Source organism: Anabas testudineus, chromosome 5, assembly GCF_900324465.2.
Source record: "Anabas testudineus chromosome 5, fAnaTes1.2, whole genome shotgun sequence".
In the NCBI taxonomy this organism is placed as follows: domain Eukaryota; kingdom Metazoa; phylum Chordata; class Actinopteri; order Anabantiformes; family Anabantidae; genus Anabas; species Anabas testudineus.
The window spans coordinates 18,796,699-18,818,421 of record NC_046614.1 but is presented as its reverse complement, the minus strand read 5'-3'; the positions used below and the strand labels follow the sequence as shown (position 1 = coordinate 18,818,421).

General features: G+C 38.2%; 3 protein-coding genes across 4 annotated transcripts; 2 read left to right on the top strand and 1 right to left on the bottom strand.

Annotated features, from left to right (window-relative positions):
* The first annotated feature begins 138 nt into the window (after nt 1-138).
* On the top strand, nt 139-17,126 carry ppp4r1l (protein phosphatase 4, regulatory subunit 1-like). Its single transcript, XM_026348506.1, has 20 exons — nt 139-255; nt 2,740-2,784; nt 3,304-3,433; nt 5,511-5,617; nt 5,788-5,930; nt 6,257-6,403; nt 6,904-7,011; nt 7,982-8,047; nt 8,310-8,468; nt 8,996-9,120; nt 9,649-10,169; nt 10,316-10,614; nt 11,436-11,522; nt 11,639-11,824; nt 12,725-12,886; nt 13,135-13,235; nt 13,444-13,564; nt 13,999-14,133; nt 14,719-14,860; nt 15,367-17,126. Exons 1-20 carry the CDS (start codon nt 249-251, stop codon nt 15,510-15,512), a joined length of 2,937 nt encoding a protein of 978 aa, XP_026204291.1. The 5' UTR covers nt 139-248; the 3' UTR covers nt 15,513-17,126.
* Nucleotides 17,091-19,189, bottom strand: LOC113154360 (pre-miRNA 5'-monophosphate methyltransferase). 2 transcript variants are annotated; one of them, XM_026348510.1, is made up of 3 exons: nt 18,970-19,189; nt 18,352-18,713; nt 17,091-18,318 (listed from the first exon to the last, which is right to left on the bottom strand). In XM_026348510.1, exons 1-3 carry the CDS (start codon nt 19,171-19,173, stop codon nt 18,156-18,158), a joined length of 729 nt encoding a protein of 242 aa, XP_026204295.1. In that variant the 5' UTR covers nt 19,174-19,189; the 3' UTR covers nt 17,091-18,155. The 2 variants fall into 2 exon arrangements, with proteins under 2 accessions (XP_026204295.1, XP_026204294.1); XM_026348509.1 differs by having other exon boundaries at nt 17,091-18,713.
* On the top strand, nt 18,693-21,717 carry LOC113154362 (cytochrome c oxidase assembly protein COX14 homolog). Its single transcript, XM_026348512.1, has 3 exons — nt 18,693-18,759; nt 19,544-19,719; nt 21,242-21,717. The coding sequence occupies exon 3, from the start codon at nt 21,252-21,254 to the stop codon at nt 21,426-21,428; it is 177 nt and encodes a 58-aa protein (XP_026204297.1). The 5' UTR covers nt 18,693-18,759; nt 19,544-19,719; nt 21,242-21,251; the 3' UTR covers nt 21,429-21,717.
* Nucleotides 21,718-21,723: the final 6 nt, after the last annotated feature.

Here is a 21,723-nt window from a genome sequence, read left to right as displayed (position 1 = left end):
GCTTCTTTTCTTTTGTATGGGGGGATACACAAAGCCCACAGGCTGGTATTTATTTCCACTTATGTCGAGTTAGCGCCCAATATCAAGAACGGTAATCTTTTTAGGTGTTTAAAATATAATAAACTAGTGGATATCAGCATCAGGAAGTACTTTCAGGAAGTAGTTTGGTGCCTTGTTTGAGTGACAGCTGTGCGGTGGTGACAGCCCATACCGGGACGGCAGCCCGCAGAGCCGAGCCGATACTCAAGATGGCAGGTAATGAGACTTTTAAAACAGTATTTACTTCTATACTTCACCCCTATGTTTGTGCTGTCAAAGTGATACTGTAGTATTCAGACTTGAAATAGTTATAATAGCGTCTCGTGTTTTACTGCATTTGAGGTTACCCCCTGTGAAATGCTAGCTAAGGCGAGCCAAGTCAAGCGAAAGGGCTGGACAAGCCGTGTTAGCAAACTTAGCACTACTAGCTATTAGCTAACGAAAGCCACTCCGGGCTATTGAAATTGGTGACTTTGGGGCTACATTGAAACGTATAACTGCTCAGTACATGCAGTTTATTTTTAAATCATCAGTGTCCACTATAGTCGGACACTATCGCTTACTTTCATTCGTGTTTATTACCGGACTGTTGTCATAGCAAAGGCTAGCTAGTTGACCTAGCTAATGTTAGCCTAGTTGCTAAAGTCATTTTCAGCCATAAGCTGACCAAATCCTCCTTTATACAATAACAAAGAAGAAATATTTTCATTTGCATTATGTGGTTTGAAGGTAATGTTAGACCAGTGGCAACAATATTCACTCCACTTATGGAAAAACACATTTCATGCATCTTATTGAGATCGGAGTTGTTTTTATTTGGAGCACATTCCCTTGCTTGCCCAGCTGTAAACACAGGCTGTAGCCGACCCACCACATGCTTCTCCTTGCGGGACTCATTTCTGGGCTCTTCTTTTGACTATCCTAACCTGCTGTTGTCCTGTATCCAGTGCTGACTGGCACTGGAAATGTAAAAAGGCCAAGTCTTGTAGCTAGTGTCTGGATCTTACGCAAGCTATCACACACATATCACCCATTTGATCACATGTAACAGCATTCAGTGGGAAACCAAACAACAAGCTAGATTGGAGTTTAATCTGGAGACTTAATTAGTTCCTTGTTTGTGATTTTCGTTTTCGTTTTCTTTAACGTAACGCTACAGATATTAGAGATCTAACTTAATGATTAGCCAAATATGTGATCATCAACATAAAGAAGCACTTGTGTGTTTTTGTCATACAGGTTTTAGAGAATTTAACCAGAGTACTTTGAACAAATAGTTTGACTTTTTACTTACTATTTTCATTTATCAATGTAACAATCTGATTATACATCAGTAATAAACACTTGGGAATTCAAATTAGTGTCATTAAGTAGGGTGCCAAACACTTTTTCAAAAATAATAAAAATGTTTATAAATACAGGTGTTGACACTATTTTTTTTTTTTTTTTTATACACATGTAGAGTTAATGGCAAAGAAACATTTTGCATGTAGGAAAGTGACATGGACATTGTGGTTTTAGTTTAGGCCACAAAACTTTATGCCCTTTATGTTATGTTATGTTTTAGGGTGAAATCCCAGTTTGTTCTATATTTTACTGGAAAACACTCAAAGGAACTCAGTGAAAACTGACCTAAACAAATGTAGCTAAAATAAGATAAGACAGACCGTATTGATTCCACCCAAGGAAGTGTCACCACAACAAAAGTCCAAGAACTGTTGTACAGTACATAATTGAAAACAGGATATTGCATGCATTGTGGCTGAGCATTTGGTGTATACAACGTGAATCGGTTAAAGTTGCTAAATATACACACACCAAACAGAGTGGAAAAATTAGAGATATACTTGCCAGTTTATTAGATACATCAAACAAAAAACAAGTCTGTCGAATACAGAAGTCCTGCAATAAAGCTTACCATTACAGAGCTTATAATGTTTATTTTTTATGCTGATAATAGAGATGTGTTGACTGAACTATATATAATTTGGAAGCTGCAGTTGGTAGTGGTAGTGTTGAATTATATTGCATAATACTAGCAGACAATTTCTCTTATTTTGATCGCCCTGTTTAAATCAATGGCATAAATGAAAGGTAATTAGCGTTTTTTTGTATAATATACAGCAATAACAATATTATCCTATGTGAGATTAGCTTTTATTGCAAGACTATTGGACTATTAGACTTGATTCATTTTATTTGGGGGAACAATAAACTGGCAATTGAGTATATACCATATATTCAAGAATAGTCATGACATATTTGTCATTTAATCACTTAATGACAGTCTCCAGCACCTTTGCCAATGGGGTCTTGTGGATTTTCACTTGAATATTACAGGTTATTGGAGGAATCTCATTCATTCAAAAAAACAAACAAACAAACAAAAACAAAAAAGAAAACAAGTGAGACAATACGTCTTTGTTGTTTGTTATCCTTCATTGCTATAATACATGTCACTACTCCAACATCACGTAACGTTAATGCATAACGTGTTGATGATTAATCAGCAAGACCACAGTTTGAATCACATTTAACCACAAGAAAACGTTGTCCTTTCTTAGTAAGTGTCAGTTTGTGAAACACCAATCAGATCTCCTTTCATTTTGTCAGGGGTGGTGGTGTATGGAGACAGTGATGGTATGTTGATGACAGGTTTGACACTATAGATTCTCCCCTCTAATTCCCTTATCCTTGCAGGTCTATCTTTATATTTTGAAGATGGCCATGACGATATGGATGACTGTGAGTACTCATATACCACAATTTGCATACAACACATTAAACAATACCTGGATTCATGCATTTATTTCTTGCATATACTATATGTGGAACACAGTTTTTCTTTCCCGCTTCAGCAGGTATATTGAAGTGCTATCTTCTGGCAACCAAGTTCTCTCATGAAATTTAAAGCTGTCAACAGTATTTCAGGGTTTTATGCCCTGCTATTATTAGCAGTTATATAGACCAACAGTCTCTGTTGTCAGCATTAGCCAGGGTGATGAAACAGGATTTAGATCCACCTGCACACAGCCAGTGTGTATTTATGGTTGGAACATTAAATGGAATAATCAGTCACACTTGAGCCTTTGTGCTTTATCCATGCTGACATTTAGCCTGACTCATTATCATCAACAAGGCAGTGTAACTATTGTGATACATCTTTCAGTCTCCTCATTTAAGTGGTTTGAGGTCGTAGACATTATACCCAGCCATTATTCCAGTTTGCCTGATAATACAATTTTGTTTATCTTCCTACCAAAGTTGGATTTGATGACTATGGTTCAGAGTGTGACGGCATTCGCATCACAGCCTTCCTTGATGCAGGACAAGACAACCTAACTCCTCTTGGGAGGCTAGAAAAGTATGCCTTCAGTGAAAATGTGTTCAACAGGTAAGTGGAAGCCCGTGTAGAGCAAAATGATTAAAACCATACAATTAAGTGTCTAAGGTACTCTGCTATCTTTGGATTTAATTTGGTTTTAACTATGGTAGATCACCCTAACTTCAGAGGATCAGTTCTCAACAGCTTGATCACTGACCAGTCAGATAACTTGAAAAACATGGTCATAGAAGTTATTCACAGATAGTGACAAATAGTAGAGAGCAATATATTGTTATATGTTCATTTGTATTGCTGGACCAATTAACCTTAAGTTTTGAGGTGACACAGTCAAACTACAATGGATGCACATGCAACACATGCTGTAGGGCTGAAAAGATTGTGGTGTTTGACAACTTGACCTGTTAAAGCTTCATCCAGAAATCTGTCTTGCATTATTTTCTGCTACATCTGCTGTTGGCTGCTGTAACTGAGATTGAATTCAATGCAATTCAATTCAATTTTATTTGTATAGCACTTGTAACAATTGTCATTGTCGCAAAGCAGCTGTACACAACCAAAGAAACTATGGAAGTTTATATGAACAGTGAATGCGTATGAATCAGATTGTCCCTGATGAGCAAGCCGAGGGCGATTGAATGCAAAGGCTCTTTTTCATGTTTAGATCTTATAAATTGAAAAAGTGCAGTTAAAAACACAAAAAATGACCCACATCATGCTGTAATCTGAATATGGTTTTATTTCTGACCATGGTCATGTCCACAGTCAGTGCGTGGCACTCAAGTAACAAGGTTACAATCCACTTTCTCGAAGCAGAGCTGCTAAAATGAGAGAAATGTCTTCATATTTTTAAATGTCCATCTAAAGTCAAACTAAAACTGTAACTACTGCACTCTGACAGTGATAATAATTTGCAGATTTTTTATTTTATTTTTTTAAGTTCAATGTTTGTAATGGGAAATGTGCATCAGTTTTTTTTCTCTTCCTGTGCTGTTGGTCAGGAAGCTTTGACTGGCACTAAACAAAAAATAACTCTTAACTTAATAAATTAATAAAGGTAGATGTCAAAGGTACTCATTTGCTCTAAACATGGATTTCCTGTGCAAGCCTAATTAAGTGCATATAAACTTTCACTAATGTTGATACAACTCAACTGAACTGATACAAACCCATTTTATTTATTAGTTATTACCCAGTATGTCTAAGCACAGTATTTTATACACAATATATATTTCATATAATTATTGTGGTTATTTCCTAGAAGACAGAATGAATCCTTTTTTTTGTTTGTTTTTATGATAATAATGAATACACAAACTGTGATTTAAATGTACCCGCAGTAGTGTGGTCTATTTGTGTCAATACCATTATACCACTCTTAGTCAATCTTGGCAACAAGGAAACATCTGTGACCTAGTTGAACTTAGTAACAAGGAAACATCTGTGAAATTGATTCAGACGTGTCACTTCTGGAACCAGATATTTAAATGTTTTAAAGCTGTTAAACTACTGAAACATACTGGTTGACAAATGTTCACTGATTGCAGGGAAATCATTGCTGTCTTCACTATGTTTTTAGCATAATAATTGCACAACAATACACTTATTATTCAATTATCTCAAATCATCTTTAGACTTGTTCTTTCATAGTCCTTCAGATGACTGTCTGCATTCTTGTGTATTTACTAATCACATGCCTGGGTTAACTCTATGGTGCAGAAATGTCAAAAGACTTAAAATGAATAGTCTTTCTAAACATGGCAATAGGTTGACAATAGTAGTATTATAGGTTTAAATGGTTATTTGTATCTGTTATGTATATTCTAACGAAGCACTAAAAACTGTCACATATACTCGGTGTATTTAAAACTCCTTAGCATGTGTTTATTCTTTACCTTAATCACCAGGCCTCTGCAAGCATTTAATACTAGTCTGTTTTCCTCATACAAACATGTTTAGTTGCTTCATGCTTTTCATGCTCAGCTCTGACAGTTCAAGCCTTACTGACATTTCCAAGTACGAATGTGAATACTTGACAGCTCTGTCAGCTCTATGTGTTATGCTGTGTGCACTCAGGGCTTTTAGGTAATGGCAGGCAGTTTACTAACTTGCTCGTATTGCTTTCTAGGCAGATCGTGGCTCGTGGCCTGCTTGATGTGCTTCGAGAGTTCAGCGACAATGAAAATGACTTTATCAGTGTCATGGAGACAGTTGCCAGAATGTCTGAGGATGGAGGTAGATGCATTTCCTATTTTTTGTTTAGTAATGTCCTTACGTTTTTTCTTTTCAGTCAATGTAATTAAACTCTTTTAGGGTTGAATCTCTACAAGGTTGTAGAGCACATTGCTGCCCTGTAATGCACACATTCATGTTTATTAATTGTATAATGTCATGTGTGTACTCAGAACCTACAGTACGAGCAGAACTGATGGAGCAGGTCCCCAACATTGCAATGTTTTTACACGAAAGCCGACCGAATTTTCCAGCTGCTTTCTCAAGATACTTAGTACCAATTGTGGTCCGGTATCTCACTGATCCAAATAACCAGGTAGGTTTCATTATTCAACTCAAACCAGTTTTCTAGCTGACTTTTGTAATTATGTGTTTTGTAAACACAGCATAGCACAGGGGTCAAACATACTTTTGTATTTTCTAAAGTAGTGATAAATTATATATTACATGTTACAGGTTTTATACCAGTATGTTATAATGCTTATATAGCCAAAATGTCCACAGTTCTCTTGAGACTGGCATATATCAAAGAAAGACAAACTGTGGGGAAAATTTTTAAAAAGTTGAGAAGTAGGAAAAATTACTTTATCATGCTAAATCATGTTTTTTTAGCTGGTTTTAAACGTACCTGCTCTTTTCTAGGTGCGAAAGACGAGCCAGGCAGCACTACTAGTTCTGTTGGAGCAGGGACTTATCTCTAAAGCCGACATGGAGACCAAAGTTTGTCCAGTTCTGCTGGACCTTACAGAACCCAGCAGTGATGATGACTACAAAATAGAGGCAGTTGCTGTAAGAATATCCATTTGTGATTAAAATTTTTTTTTTTTTTCTTTTTTTTTGAATGCAAGTTTAATAATGTCTGATAAAAGCCTGAAATACAACTTAAAATACACATGGTTTTATAAGTATAGTTGATTTCTCAGCTGTTTAATTAAGCTCAATGCAGACATGAAGACATAGTGTGTTTCTTTTTTGTTGCTTCATGGTGTAAGGCATAAGCATACTGTTTTTCAATAATACATGACTTTTGATACATGACTGAAAATTATATAAATTAAATTTGTATTGCACTATTGAACTTCCGAGTTTAAGCAGAACCTATTTCCATCTCCATTTTCTTCATTGCTACTCCGTCACTGGAGCTCCCTTACCTTTTTCTGAAAAACTTCACTGATCAGTACAAATCTTCATATAGTTTCCTTTTATCAGTACAGAATAGTTAATGAAGTTGAAGCTAAATCATTGAGTTGAGATGCCACTAAAAGCTGTTCATGTGTATCCTCTTACAGATTATGTGTAAAGTAGTCACCATGTTAAACAAAGACACAGTGGAACATCTACTCTTGCCACGTTTCTGTGACCTGTGCAGCGATGCCAGGCTCTTCCAAGTCCGCAAGGTAACAAACCTCCAAACCATGTTCGCCTTTGCTACCTCGAACATCGAGATAGTTTAAAAATGAGCCTGAACCTACAAGATATTCATTTTCATACAGCAGTCACAACTGAGTGAACACTTATTTGAGCTAGAGTGTAATTGTGTTTTGGGTGTGAATAAAGTCAACTGACTCAGGAAAGAACACGTAAATTGTGAGTCACCCTTAATTCTGTTTTTCACAACTTAGGCAACACTATGCTATTGTTTTTGTGAAGAACGTTAATGCACTAGTTTGACTTGTATAGTTTGTGGAAGAGTAGTATTAGTATAGTATTTTATATATGTGCCAGTAATAATATAACAGTATTTATTTATTTTATTCAACTCAATTTGATTCTTAAACTCAGCAACCTACTTAAACATTTGTGGGCCCAGGGCTTCAGTTTTAATTCAATATACTAGTCTTCATTTAATTCAGTGACCCATCAGTAAACAACACTATTGTCAAAAAATACAACTTGTCTTACATTTAATCAGAGCAGATCGTCTATAACTATAGTTTTCAAATTATTTCCATATGTATAACACTTCTTTGATTTCTTTGTATTAATAGATGGTTGATAAATGTATTGCCATAATAATGTAAACTTTGAAAAGGAAAGATACAGATATGATCAAACAATTATTGAAAATCACTGTAATTTAGTTTGGCTTTTCTGATCAAAGTCCAGATGCCAGAGTGGTTGGCATATTTTTTGTCAACAAGGCCATGTAAATAAGGAATGTAAAAATATGCAAACAACCCCGGGGCATTACACAAAAACAAATGTGTAAAGTAGTAAAGTAAAGAAAAATCTTACAGGAACACTGTCAATGAGCTAGAAGACATTTAACCACCTAAATAGTTATTATAGTAACAAGAGAAGGTTTTTAATATAATGCATTAAGCACTTTATTTTGCTCTGTTGTTAATTTTTTCATCATGTTTTCAGGTCTGTGCAGCCAATTTTGGAGAGTTTTGTTCCATTGTAGGTCAGGAGGCAACAGAAAAACTACTGGTGAGACTTCAGAGTTAACATCATTATGTAACATCAACGTTTAACACAGGTTTCCTTCAGGCTTTTCCTGACTCAAGTCTTAACATGTATAACATCACATCCAGCACGTCAAGTTATGTGTGTTTGATCGCAGTGTAGTCAAAGTCTTGCAGCTTCACAGTATCAAATGAATTCTACTATTTGCTCTTATGTACAAATCCTTTTAGAGTTTAAATACTCAGTGTTAGATTCAAGTTCTGATTTGGTTTTGCTTTGAACACAGATGCCCAAGTTCTTCGATCTGTGCTCAGACAGTCTATGGGGCATCAGGAAAGCCTGTGCTGAGTGCTTTATGATGGTCTCTAATTCCACATCTCCAGAGGTGCGACGCACAAAACTGTCCCCCCTCTTCATCAGCCTCATCAGTGACCAGTCCCGCTGGGTAAGATACACACACACTGCAGTCTGTACAATTGCATAAAATGTGAAGCACATTTGTAACTTCCTGTGTGGAGAATGATGAAAATAGAGCAGTTGTTTCATAAAGTATCTGTTTCCTATAAAGAAACACAAAGGCAAAAATGAGGGAGGATCTCTAAAACTGTACTTTATAAAAATTGTGTACAAAAATGACCAAATGTGTAACTTACCAACAGTGGTCTGAAGTACAGAGACAGATCACATGTATAGAACAGGATCTTCTTGCTGTTTGTTTCTGCCCCATATTCATTTAGCTGTGGAATGGATTAAATTTTTCTTTTGAGGCTTGTAACATTGCTTTTTAAATTGCTTGGATCTTTCTGTAAACTGAATTCACAAATTGATGCTTGATTTTTTTTTTTTGTTTGTTTGTTTGTTTGTTTTGTTAGTGGTCCACTAATTTGGACCAGAACAAAGGAACTGTCAGTTTGAAAATGCCATAAGACTTCTGAAAATCCTAAATCTGATTGCTCTTTGCTCCACTTTTAGGTGCGCCAGGCTGCCTTTCAGTCTCTAGGACGATTCATCTCCACCTTTGCCAATCCCTCCAGCACAGGCCTTTATTTCAGAGAAGATGGTGCCTTACTAGAGGTCCCCAAGTGTACATCAGACAGGTACTAATATACATGTCTCTTTAAAGTTTGTCAAATAATACTGGAGTCAGTGGTCTGAACTCTTTGTGTATTTCAGTAGGTCAAAGTTCGACAGATAATGTTATTTAATTCAGTAAAATCAATACATTGGTTTCTGTAGCACATATGTTGGCAGCTTAAAGTTTCCAGCGAATCGCGGTCATAACTCACTGGGCATGAGCGGGACAGACCAGTTTTTTCTTCTTATTTAAAGGTTTATCTGCACAGACATGAAAGGAATTGAAGTTGACATAAGTTGTTTTCTATTTTTTCCCTTTCTATGTTACCTACATTGTCATGTTATCTTCAGAGATGGACTTTAGGGAGTGTGAAATTTACTCTTTATTGCCTACAATGTACACTTTGACAAGGTTTGACCAATTTTAAACTCGGGTCTAGTCTTCTTTGCTTTGCATAGTGCAGCCAATGAGGCCAATCACGTGGTAGCAGTTATTACATTTAAAGCTCCGCCTAGGTATTAATATATATATTTTGTTTCTCTCATTTCAGCAACTGCTCCTTAAACTCCCTGAACTGCTCCGACACTAGCGTCTGCCACACAGACAGAACCATTGCTCACACACCACCAAACCAGGATGGCCGTGCCACACCGTCCCCAGAGCATGTGTCAACCGCTGACAGTGAGGACATTCACGGCTTTGACGACAACCACACTCTTTCTGTAGAGGTGCACGATGTCTTCACCCACACCATCTCAAACGGGAGCAGCGGCAGCGCCACAACTACAAACAATGCTAAGAACACAGAAGAGACAGAGCATACAGATGAGAACTTTAATTCTTTCCACTACTGGAGGTCTCCTTTACCAGACATCAGCGGTGAACTGGAAATGCTAAGTAGTCAAACATCAGTGAAAGCGACAGAGAAGGAGGAAAAGACAGAGACAGAGGAGGAGGCACCTGAAGATAATTGTCCTGATTCTAAATCCAGTCACAGCAAAGCTACCAGTGACCAGATCCAAATGGTTTTGGACCGTTTGCAACCACACATGGATGATCCTGATGTGCAAGGTGAGTATATAGAGGCAGAATATTTGTGATGAGCTAGAGACACGCAGCACTTTGCTGCCATTATATTTAATCATCTGCTACCACTGTATATATTTTTTGGCAATATGTTGCTGTATATATGACATGCATGTTTGATTTACCTCCAGCTCAAGTTCAGGTGTTGTCAGCAGCTCTGAAAGCAGCCCAGCTCGACAGTCCAGCAGACAACAGCCCAACTGAACCCCTGTCAGAATTGCAGCCTGAGAACGACACAGAGAGCTCATCTGTGGAGAGCAGTTCTGTGGAGGTTCAGTCAGAGAAGGAGCAGAGTCCCACAGAAGAGGAGCTAACGATGGAAACTCCTACAGCCTCAGAGTCGAGTCCTATCCAGGAGCAAGGAGACGAAGAGACTCAGACAGATCCCCTGGAGGACCAGGAACATTCTCCTCGTGACTCACCTGTTCTAGTACGAGACAATTCAGATTATTTCAGTGTGTAACATCAAGTGTTGCATATTATAAAGGATTTAATAACTACATACACATACACATACACATACACATACTAACATACACATACCTAAACTGGATTAATACTTCATGCGAGTGGTTATTGAGTTCTTAAAAAGGCCCTAGAAAATTGGTTACTATATAATTAATCAGCTACTTTAAAATATTTAAGTTTAATGCCAAAACCTTTGCTTGTCTGTTTTACCAGTAGAGTCAAATTTTGACTTAAATTCAAATTTGCTGCATAAATCCTGATTGACAGAATATATGGCATTATCTTTCACAGAGCCCTACCTACTGTAAACTAGCGAAACAAGGGAGAAGAAAAAAGTAAAATGCAGTAAATACAAAGATTAAGAAGCTGATGATTAGAGTTGGATGAATTTTTTACCTTATTACTGTACAGTAGACGACTGCTGTAAATGCCTATATTTATGTTGTTTCACATCACTGTGAAAGAACAGAAGTTGCAAGTTTTGCAGAGGCAATGTCTTTGAAGCTTTATATAATATTGTCTTCACTCTTAAAGTTTCCACCAGCATCAGAAACACCCATTACACCCATGACTTAATAATTATACTTACAGTATACTATAAGGTACATAAGTACCTTATCAGTAACTAATAGTATACTCCATAGCTGAAAGCCTGTTTACACACATCTATAAATCCAGCATTAGCTCAGGCCTTTTATTTACAGAGAAAATAAAAGACAAAAAATGTACTTCTTTAATGCTTGTTTTTCTAAAGGTGTGTATCAATATGTGTGTTTTTCATAGGAGTCTGAACTTATAGAAAGTGTGGAGGAGGAGGAAAAGGAAGATTTAGCTCATAGCCCAGTGTCTGAGGACAAGCCGAAGATCCAGGTCAGTCAGCAATGCTAATATTCATCCTGAAAGTATTGACCTGCTCCTTAACACCGGTATTTATTAGTATGGGTATTGATTCCTCATTGATCATCACACTCTTGCTGTGTCTCCAGAATGTCATCCCCCAGCAGCTGTTGGATCAGTACCTCTCTATGACGGACCCGGCCCGGGCTCAGACAGTGGATACAGAGATAGCCAAACACTGTGCCTTCAGCCTGCCAGGGGTTGCTCTTACTCTGGGACGACAGAACTGGCACTGCCTCAAGGACACATATGAAACACTTGCAACTGATGTGCAGGTAATCAAACTAATGGGGAAACCCTGAGATCATAATCCGGTGCTGAATTCGGTGTTTCAAGGCTGCACTCCTGACAGAAAGTTTGCTTGATGTAAAATTCAATTTGAAATATCCAGGCTTAAAGAAAAATAGTGTGAGAGCTGTGAGATTTCTGTTCATTCACTTTAACTGAACAAGTTCACAGTGCCTCCTTCACTATCAACAAGCTGGGCTAAATATTAGAAACAGCAGTACATCGTCGAACAAGATCACACTGTTGAATCTTTTTTTATACAAAAACTAAACATCGCCTTAAATAAGAGGCTTTATTGCAGGACTATTGAATTAGGCTGCATTAGTTTTATCTCTGTGTACCTAATGGGTGTAATAGAAGCAGCCACATTTCAGAAGTTTGATCTTTATTTTGTCACTGCCAGACTTGACTCGTGAAAGGATTAAAATAAGCCCTCTATGGACGTATCTCTCAGTGATATCCAAGACCACAGTTTTTGACTCAAGGATTTTACCACCTTGCTCTCACAATTTGTATGAGTGATATTGATTTGGACATTTTAGAATTATGCGGTGTAAAGATGTTTAACATGAAACATCACTTGAGGATGTCGGCAACAAAAGGAAATGTACAAAGGGTGTACAAACTGCTGCTTCATCTCAAGGAGCGGAATTAACATTGTGACAGCTCTCAGTTCCTTATTACCTCATTACCTCATCACGGCATTAAACATTACCCTAATAAAAGTGGACTATATCAGACACTGAGAGGGTTTAGATATATGGCCTGTTTTTCAATCATTGATTTTACTAGTTTATTGTAGATTAGAAACACATTATAAGGCTGTTATAGTATTTGTTCATGTCTCGTCATCCTTTGGGTTTTCTCTTCTACCTCTCCCTTCTCAGTGGAAGGTGAGGCGTACGCTGGCGTTCTCCATCCATGAGCTGGCAGTTATTCTGGGAGACCAGTTGACAGCAGCTGATCTGGTGCCCATCTTCAATGGTTTCCTCAAAGACTTGGATGAGGTCCGCATCGGTGTGCTCAAACACCTATATGACTTCCTCAAGGTGAGGTTATAGAGTTATCCGCTGCTTGTTCAGGTGTGATAACACGTGTGGGTAAGATAAATAATGTTTAAAGTTTTGTTTTATAATATTTTAAGATAACAGAGGACAAAACTAGATGTTTTCCATATTACATGTTATGAATATGATGCTAAAGGGCTCAGCTGAATTGTCAAACTTTACAAGGGGAAAAAAACTAACAATGAAGTGCTATTTTTATTTATTTATTTATTTTTTGCTTTTCATTGCAGCTGCTGCACGCTGACAAGAGGAGAGAGTATCTGTACCAGCTGCAGGAATTCATGGTGACAGACAACAGTCGCAACTGGAGATTCAGATACGAGCTGGCAGAGTAGGTCTCCTGGGCATCTTCCTGTTAGAGTGAAGCTTTGACCTTACCTGATCACTGTCGTAAATATTACTTTACAGACTGATTTCTGATAATAATAAAATATTTAAAAAAGTGATTTATTTTATTTTAGTGATTTTTTTTTTTTAAGCTATTATATGTATAATCCTCATGTATGTGTGACTGAAGCTACTCTCCTGTGTCCTTCCAGGCAGTTGATCTTGATCATAGAGTTGTACAGCCACTACGACGTGTATGACTACCTCAGACAGATAGCGCTCACACTTTGTTCTGACAAAGTGTCAGAGGTCAGGTGGATCTCGTACAAGCTGGTAAGTGCAAAATATTGTATTTCTTCCTTTTTCGGGTTTAGGAACATCTGGTGATGAAAAATGTTGTGTCAGCACAAACACTTCCAAATCTAGGACTAAAGACAAATGAGTCACAGATAAATTACACTAAATGCTGTAAAGTGGAAGGAAGTATAAAAATGATCAGTTGTGAGAGGGGTTGCATGGTCACACTGTTGAAATTGTGGCCAAGTGAGGTCACAAAACATCTGTGTTTGGAAATGATTCAGATTTAGCATTATACGTTGTAACATGACTAGCACTGACGACCATGGGAAACAGCAGTACTTTTACCAAAGGGCCTCCGTCTGCACTGTTTTCTAGTTCTAGCAGCCAAACATGAAAATTTATTTCAGTAACAGTGCTTTGTATTAAGCAGTTATCACCCTTATCTTTAAACCGTGTTGTGTTCCCAGGTTGTAGAGATCCTCCAGAAGCTGTATGCATGTGGTGCTGATGAGCTGGGCCTGAACTTCATTAATGAACTCACCGTCAGGTTCTGCCACTGTCCCAAGTGGGTTGGGCGACAGGCTTTTGCCTTCATCTGCCAGGTCTGTGGTGATTATCATTTAATTAACTAAACCTTACTTCACATTAAACGGCTGAACAGCATATTCAGCGGTGTCAGCTCTGTCGATAGCTGCACCTGTTTGTTTGTCTGAGCTGCTGCTGACGAACAGAAATTAAACGGCTAATTAAAGGATCATTGAGCACAGAGCAGAATTTTTAATCCTGTTTATTGTTGGAACATTTTAATGTCAGTTCCTTTTTATTTCTTACTAAACACTTTTAAACATTTAAGTAGTGATCTTAATGCTCTAGTACAATATTTCTAAATGGATACAGATAAAACTATGATGTATTGTTCACGTTGGACAACCTGATGACAGAAAGAATGTGACTAATGCCAGCTATGTATTATGCAGACACTTTGATAGGAAACTCTTTGTTAATGAGCCTGTTTGTCAGCTTCTTGTTCTTGGTAAGATAATTTTGTTTCTTTTTTTCCTGTCATATGTAACAGGGTTGTATCCTCATGACTGATAATTGAGTCATTCTTTTCCATCTTTGGCTCGTTGTGTTTCAGACCAACCTGTTTAAATGACTCTTTGTTGTCATGTTTCCTTGTATTTTAGGCTGTAGTGGAGGAGGATTGTATGCCCATGGAGCAGTTCAGCCAGCACCTGCTGCCCAGTCTGCTCAGCCTTTCTTCAGATCCGGTGGCTAATGTCCGCGTACTGGTTGCCAAGGCTCTACGACAGAGTGTCATGGAGAAAGGTAAATGCAAACTAAATCATAACTGGATTTGTCTTTAAAGGAGTAGTTAAACATTTTCCCTGAATTCTCTGTTAACACCCAACGTGTGCTGTTGATGTTTACATTTGTGTACAAATGAAGTCAATAATATGTATTGTGTTAACAAGTGATTTTAGAATCGCTGATATACAGATTTTTGAGCGTTGTTGTTTTCCCCTGAGTTCAGACTTTATGCGAAGCGAAGTTAATCCTCTTCTGGCTTTAGCTCCTTAAGTAGCATACAGGTATGAGTGGTAAAGATTTTCTCCTCAGAATTTCAGCAGTGTCCTCTATATGGGAACTAGAAGCACCAGGGGCTAATAGTAAATGCTAACTATAGAGAACGCATAGCGATTGTAAGCAAATAGTCATATGAGACCAATTAACGTTGTGGGACAAAAACCCTCATTTGACTTGAGCTTCTTTCAAATAGCTTTTGACTGGTAGCTTGTTATGTTTGATACCTGAATCTTGTCCTTGGTTTACAGTGTACTTCAAAGAGCCGGGCTGTGCCTACTCTGACGAGCTGGAAGAAACTGTGATGGCTCTGCAGTCCGACAAGGACCGAGATGTGCGCTTCTTTGCTACCCTGGACCCCAACAAGGGCCTGATGGACACAGCTCCCTTGATCTAGCCTCAGTTCCCAACATCTGTTACAGCTCACCTGCCTGTCTGATTACCTGTCTGTCTGACTGATGCACAGTCAGCATAATCTGCAACACCAGCACCTGACCAGATCCCAACCACTCGCCTGCTGGGCAGACCTGCACCAACCACCACTTGAAAATTATGTCAGATTACAAATATCAAAGTGTTAGCATGCTCAACAAACACAACCCAGTCCTTGGTTGGGCACTACATAACGCACATCACATTCACAACACATCTGTTCCCAGCGTTTTCAGAACATGAGCAGGACTCAGGTCAGCTGCACCACTTTGTGGGAGCTGCCATATTCTCATTTGAACATTTTCCCACCTTCCTCCACACTAACAACATTGACTCGACCCTTCCCTAATCCACCTTGTAAAACTATGACGGACTCTCTCTCTCTCTCCAAAGCTAATTTTAAGCTTGATATAAAGTTGCTGAATTGTTTTTTAAATTTTTTTCCTCTTTCTATTCTAAATGTCTTTTTGTCGATTTATTAACGAACAAGTGGGCGAGGCCTGCCTGACTCTGACTTGTGTACTAACTCAGGGGGACTCATCTGAACCTAAACAGCATTACTAGCTTACATGATAAGCAGAAGCTCTTGGATTCTTGTTGTGGGGGGGGGGCTCCAGCTGTCTGAGCTACAGACCAGCCAAACTGAGCAGCTCTGCTGGTGTTTCTCGCCTCATTTCCTTCCGAATGCCTCCGTTGTCTCAGGCATCTTTTGTCTTCTGAGATGTCTTCTGGGTTATTGTCTGTTTTCTCTTTTGTCTTCTCTCACTCACTCGTTTTCTCTGGATTTCTCCAGCTGGTCTTCATGGGCAACTGAAACCACTACTGCTATTTTCGATTAAAACCATATCTTTGAGATATTTTTAACAAACTGTTGATTGCTTCCCCTTCCATCTGTGTCTGTTTACCAAAAATGTGACACAACCCGTCTCCCAAACGGCAGGAGACTAACGAAATACCTCTGTTTGGACGTGACTGGCCAGTGTGTCGCACAGGTAGAAGGACATCTGCGGTTCAAACAGGCTCTGAATGTCCTCAGCTGGTGATTCCTATTGAGCATTTCTGTGGTGTTGATTTAAACATATTAACAAGGGCTCATGATGATGTGACACAGGGTGACGTAAAACTCGAGAGAAGAGGAAGAAAGCAAGCACACTGTTAGATTATGCATGTTTTCCCGCCTTTTGTGCTCTCCCCACTTGTGTATAGTCTTTTCCGATTCCTTATGGTTGACCCGATATGAATTATGTGACCATGGTAGCTTTCAGTGGATCTGACTGACCAGTTGTACAGTAGGATATAGGAATGGCTGTGTTACGAGACTTAAAGACAACAGTCGATTATTTCCCTGTCTTGGTGGAATGATTTAAGTATGAGGTTTCTCAATATTTTGCAACTGTTTGTACAGCTTAAACCTGTGGAAGAAAGTATGTGTTTATGGAACCAAGGCCAGTTAGTCGGGTTTTTACCCATCGATATGTGTGAATACTGGGAGCAGTCACCAAGTCACTTTTTGTAGTCTCTAGAGGTCGTTTGTTTTCTTCCGTTGTAAATGGTAACTTTTTTTTTTTTTTTTTTTTTTGGAACATAGACATAACTTGAGAACTTAAGCTGATTGGTGTGTGCTGTGCATCTCAAGTATTTCTTCCTTTAAAAGGAGAGCTCACTGCGGTAATGGCGGTGTCCACTCATCTCGTCTGTCTGCAATTTGTGTCCATCTCATTTTTTTTATGTAGTAGAACAGTTAATATATACATTTTATGAAAATTATTTTTCTTTTCAATTATGCACCACTGTTCAAAGATTTTATATCCTAACTTTACAAAATTTACAACCTTTGTAATATTCAATGGTTTCTTTTAAAAAGACATTTTATGTAATGTTATTTTTAGTATTCTGTAATTAAAATGATGAAAATTTGAAAGTTGTGCCTTAGTTTTTGTTTATCACTTGGTTCAGTCAGTTGTGAAACAGAAGCAAAACCTTATTCTTCCTAATGAAAATCACATCATTTAATCATTGTTTTGATTGCACATTTAAAAACTGTTTTAATATATAAATATCATTGCAGTGAGTGACAAAAGAAAACATGGTTCATGGTTTAAGGTTCAATAAATATGCTGAGACCACTTTTAAAAGTTACTCTTAATGAGATCTAGGGGTCCTAGTTTAATTGAATATGTTGAGAACATTTATGTAAATATGTACTTGTAGCTTTTTTTTTTAGTGTGAGGATTCACTCCTTTCAGTTTTCTATCATTTAGATATACAGAATTAAATGTTGACCTGTGATGAATGAATGTAAAGTGAAGGCAATTTTCATACTTCATAGGATTAATTGCTTGGTCTATTAACTTTCTTCAAAATGCTTCTTTTGTCAAACCGAGAGTCCAAATCTAAAGTATAGTCTGTGTTTCCAGTACAGTAACTTAAGACAAATACAAATCTTCATTTCAAAAGCTGGAACTCTAACATGTGATGTTAGAAGTTACTTTAATTCATTTTCCAAAATAATGCTGTCAGTCCACTAATTCAGCTTCATTTTCTCTTGTTCCTAAATTTGTTTTTTTTTCCTCTGCTGCTCCTGTACACTAGATAAAAACACTGTCCCTCAGTCGTCTCTTCGTTTGAACAGCAGCAGTTTTCGGTCCCATGCTGTGCTGCCAAAGCTCTGCATCAGCTCCATGCCACAGTGTCTCTCCAGGTGCTGCTTGACATGTTCTGCCATATCCCCACGAATCTTCAGGGTCTTGAAGTGGTCAAAGTTTGAGCGGCCCAGCTTTCTGTGCCGCCGGGCCGCAGAGCGGTAGCATTTCCAAGGCTGGGCCTCCAGCAGGATGTGCTGGCTGATAGAGGCCAAGCGAGAGAGCAGCTGCAGCAGACCAGAGTCTCCGTGGTTTAAATGGACCCACATGGTAACAGCCAGGCACAGGCTCAGGTGAAAGCGGGAGCAGCCGTGCTGGTTCAGGTAGTCCTGTAGCTGGGGAGCGTCAGTAGTGATGTCCAGAGGGATGAAGGAGATGCTGCCGGGCAGAGGGTTGGACTGCTGGGCCCGCTCAATGAGGAACTCGTCCAAGTCAAAACCCAGCAGGTGAACTTTGTTCCCATCTGATTGGTCTTCACACAGAGGCTCCTGGACCAGATGCTTGTAAAAGGCCACACTCAGTTCCTGTCAGGCACAAGGAAAAAGAAAACGGGGACAGCTTTGATTGCAGGTTAGTTGAAGAGTTGACCCACCACTTTTACATATCCATACCTGTCCAAAGTTTAAGAATGTTGTGATAAATGTTTAATGACAAATAAGTTGATTTAGATCTTAAAGTCGGGTTCTTACAAGTCATCAGACTGTATAGAAATACAAAATTAAATAACTAGAGTAACCCTTTAACTAAAACCCCATCAATGTGTATGTGTGCTCCACATACCCCTGAATTACATCCCACGTCCAGGATCAGTGTGGTCTGACGACCATCGCTGAAACCTAAATCCTGAAGGAGTGTGGCTGGGATCAAACTCAGACGGTTCTCCGGTGGATTAAATGTGTAATAATTAATAAAGTTTCCGTATGGAGCAGCACCCGGATCATTTATTTCATCAGCTGAATCGCCATTTATCGAACATGTTGCCATTTTACTGTGTGCACCTCCAAAATGCTTCCGGGTGAAAAACATAGGGGCCCAAAAAATTAGAACTATGTTGTTGTTTTTTTTTCAGTTGCCAATCGAAGTATTCCTGAGGTTTTCTTTTTTTTCAACCAGATTATTAATATAATTTAAAGCAGCAAATGGAAACATTTAATATTATGTGAGCATATTTATGTACATTTCGAAAATAGGAACCACTTGTACCTGTGATAAACGGTGATATAAACTGTGATAAAGACCTATCTGTACAGATTTAATGGCTATATTAAATGGATAACACCATAAACATGTAGCTGAGTTTCAGTATTAATACATTTTTAAGGATATATGTTATTATAGTTTGTATCCTCTCCAGGTCAGTAGGTGGCGCTCTGAAAAGTTTTCGCGGGTTTGTCCGGGGGAGAAAACTGTCCCTTGTCGGATCCCTTATCGGGCGGAAGCTAAAGCTAATTGAGTAGCCTGCTAACTTCACATGTTGACATTGAGGATAACAACGACCTTTTACGCCTCCTGTCCCTTTTAAAATCAAAGGTAAGAAACGACCGAAGTGTTCGCTTTGTGTTGGAGCGTGACAGAGACCAGTTGTGTTTTTAATTAGATGAAATAGTTTGTCCGATGCTGATTTGTGTGTACACATTTCAAACCTTAGCGTAACCGGCTGCTCGCTAACTTAGCTTGTAACTTATTGCTAATTGTAGCGTTAAATAATTAGCTTTTAACTGTGGAACATGGGGAATTGTTTTTATAGTAGAGATAATCCTTAATCTTTGTGTGCATGAAACCAGATATACATGCCTTTTTAATATAGAGACTATTTAATATAGAGAAGTTCAGCTAGCGTTACATCACCTTTCTGTTGAATGTCTCCAGCTATTGTCAAACTTGTCTCATCTGTAAATTAACTTACCAATAATTTCAGAGTGTGTTAGTTGTGATGGATAGTTGACATCTTTCACAGGTAATGGGATCACGGGTATATGTTGAGTTTTGCTTGAGCGTCCCTTACTTGTAAGTGCAGAACAGTAGCAGTAAGCAGCAGCGTTTATTTACTGATCTATACCTGTAGATGTTCAGGCAACATTTCAGCTTTAACTGTCTCAAGAGCACGAACCTTTAACGACTACTTCACGTCAGCTGCAAAGATTTAGATTAAAAAAGAAAATATAGCGTTTTAACATTTTGAGTTTTGTAAATCGATAGTTAAAATTAAGATCAGCTGCAGCCCCAGTTTTATATGAACTATAGTTCTTTCTGTGGAAAAATCCATCTGCAAAACATTAATCAACCATAGTTGAGAGATAAATGTAGTGGGAAAAGTAGCTTAAAATGGAAATAATCAAAGTACCCTCAAATATAGTCAGTGTGGGTGTATTTATAATATTTTATATTTCTGTCTACACTCACTGGCCACTGTATTAGGTGCATCTTTACAATCTAATTTAATCCAACACAGCTCTGCTGTCAATTCTACTTTTACAATTATAATCTCTCACATTTTCATTCAGAAAGGTGATAACTCTACTATATTTTTAGTATTGAGATCATAGTGGATTGTAGAGTTCTACTGGAGTGTGTTATATGCATTTAGAGGTGCTTCTAATGTTGCAGCCCCCTCCTTTCATTTGAAATAGTAAGGCCAAAACATTAGACTCCCCCAGACTTTAGGGTGCTTTGAGTATTTCCATTATAAGTTACTCCCTCCACTGGACGTACCTGATGAAGTGGCCAGTGAGTCTATTTATTGCATAATTTAGAAAAAAAGTTAAATGAGAAGCTATTCACTAATTAAATATCCAGAGAGGTTTTGGTTAATCCTAAAATTGCATTTCACTGATGAGAAAATTATTAAAATCCAGTATAGCTAGAAACCTGATAGATTTGAAGCATTGCCCACAATGGCCTAATCTATACAAAGAGATACCTGTCCTAGTATAATCAATGGAGATAAATCTCTGATAGTTGACAAACATACAATGCAATTTCTCCTGCACTATAGTTCTTGTAATATTTTGCTTGTGAACCTGCTCTGACTTCCTGTTTCTGCTTCCGTCAGGATCCACATCATGGTGTCCGGAAAGCGCCTGGCTGACATCGGCTATCGGGCTTTTTCTGGCTCAATGATGCTGCTGACAGTATATGGAGGCTACCTGTGTGCGTTGCGAGCAAACCGCTACATGGAGAAGCAGAAACAGCTGAAACTGGCAGCAGAAAACCAGGATCATGAAGTCATTAAGGACTGACATCAGATGGACTGATCCTACTTTTTGCTACAGATGTGGACATTTCTCGCTGGTCCTTTTTATCCATTGCTAAATCGTGACCACGTTTTCTTCTTTTCAAGATGATGGCGTCATTTTATTGTGACAGCATCGTGCCCTTGATGTTTCGTTTATAAAAACCAAGCAAATTATCAAAGAACATATTTGCATTGATAGTTTGTGTCAAACCCATGTTGTGGGTAACACTGTATCAGAAGTGAATATGGCTGCAGTTGTTTGTATTATATTAAATATGCATTTAACCACATAATGAAGT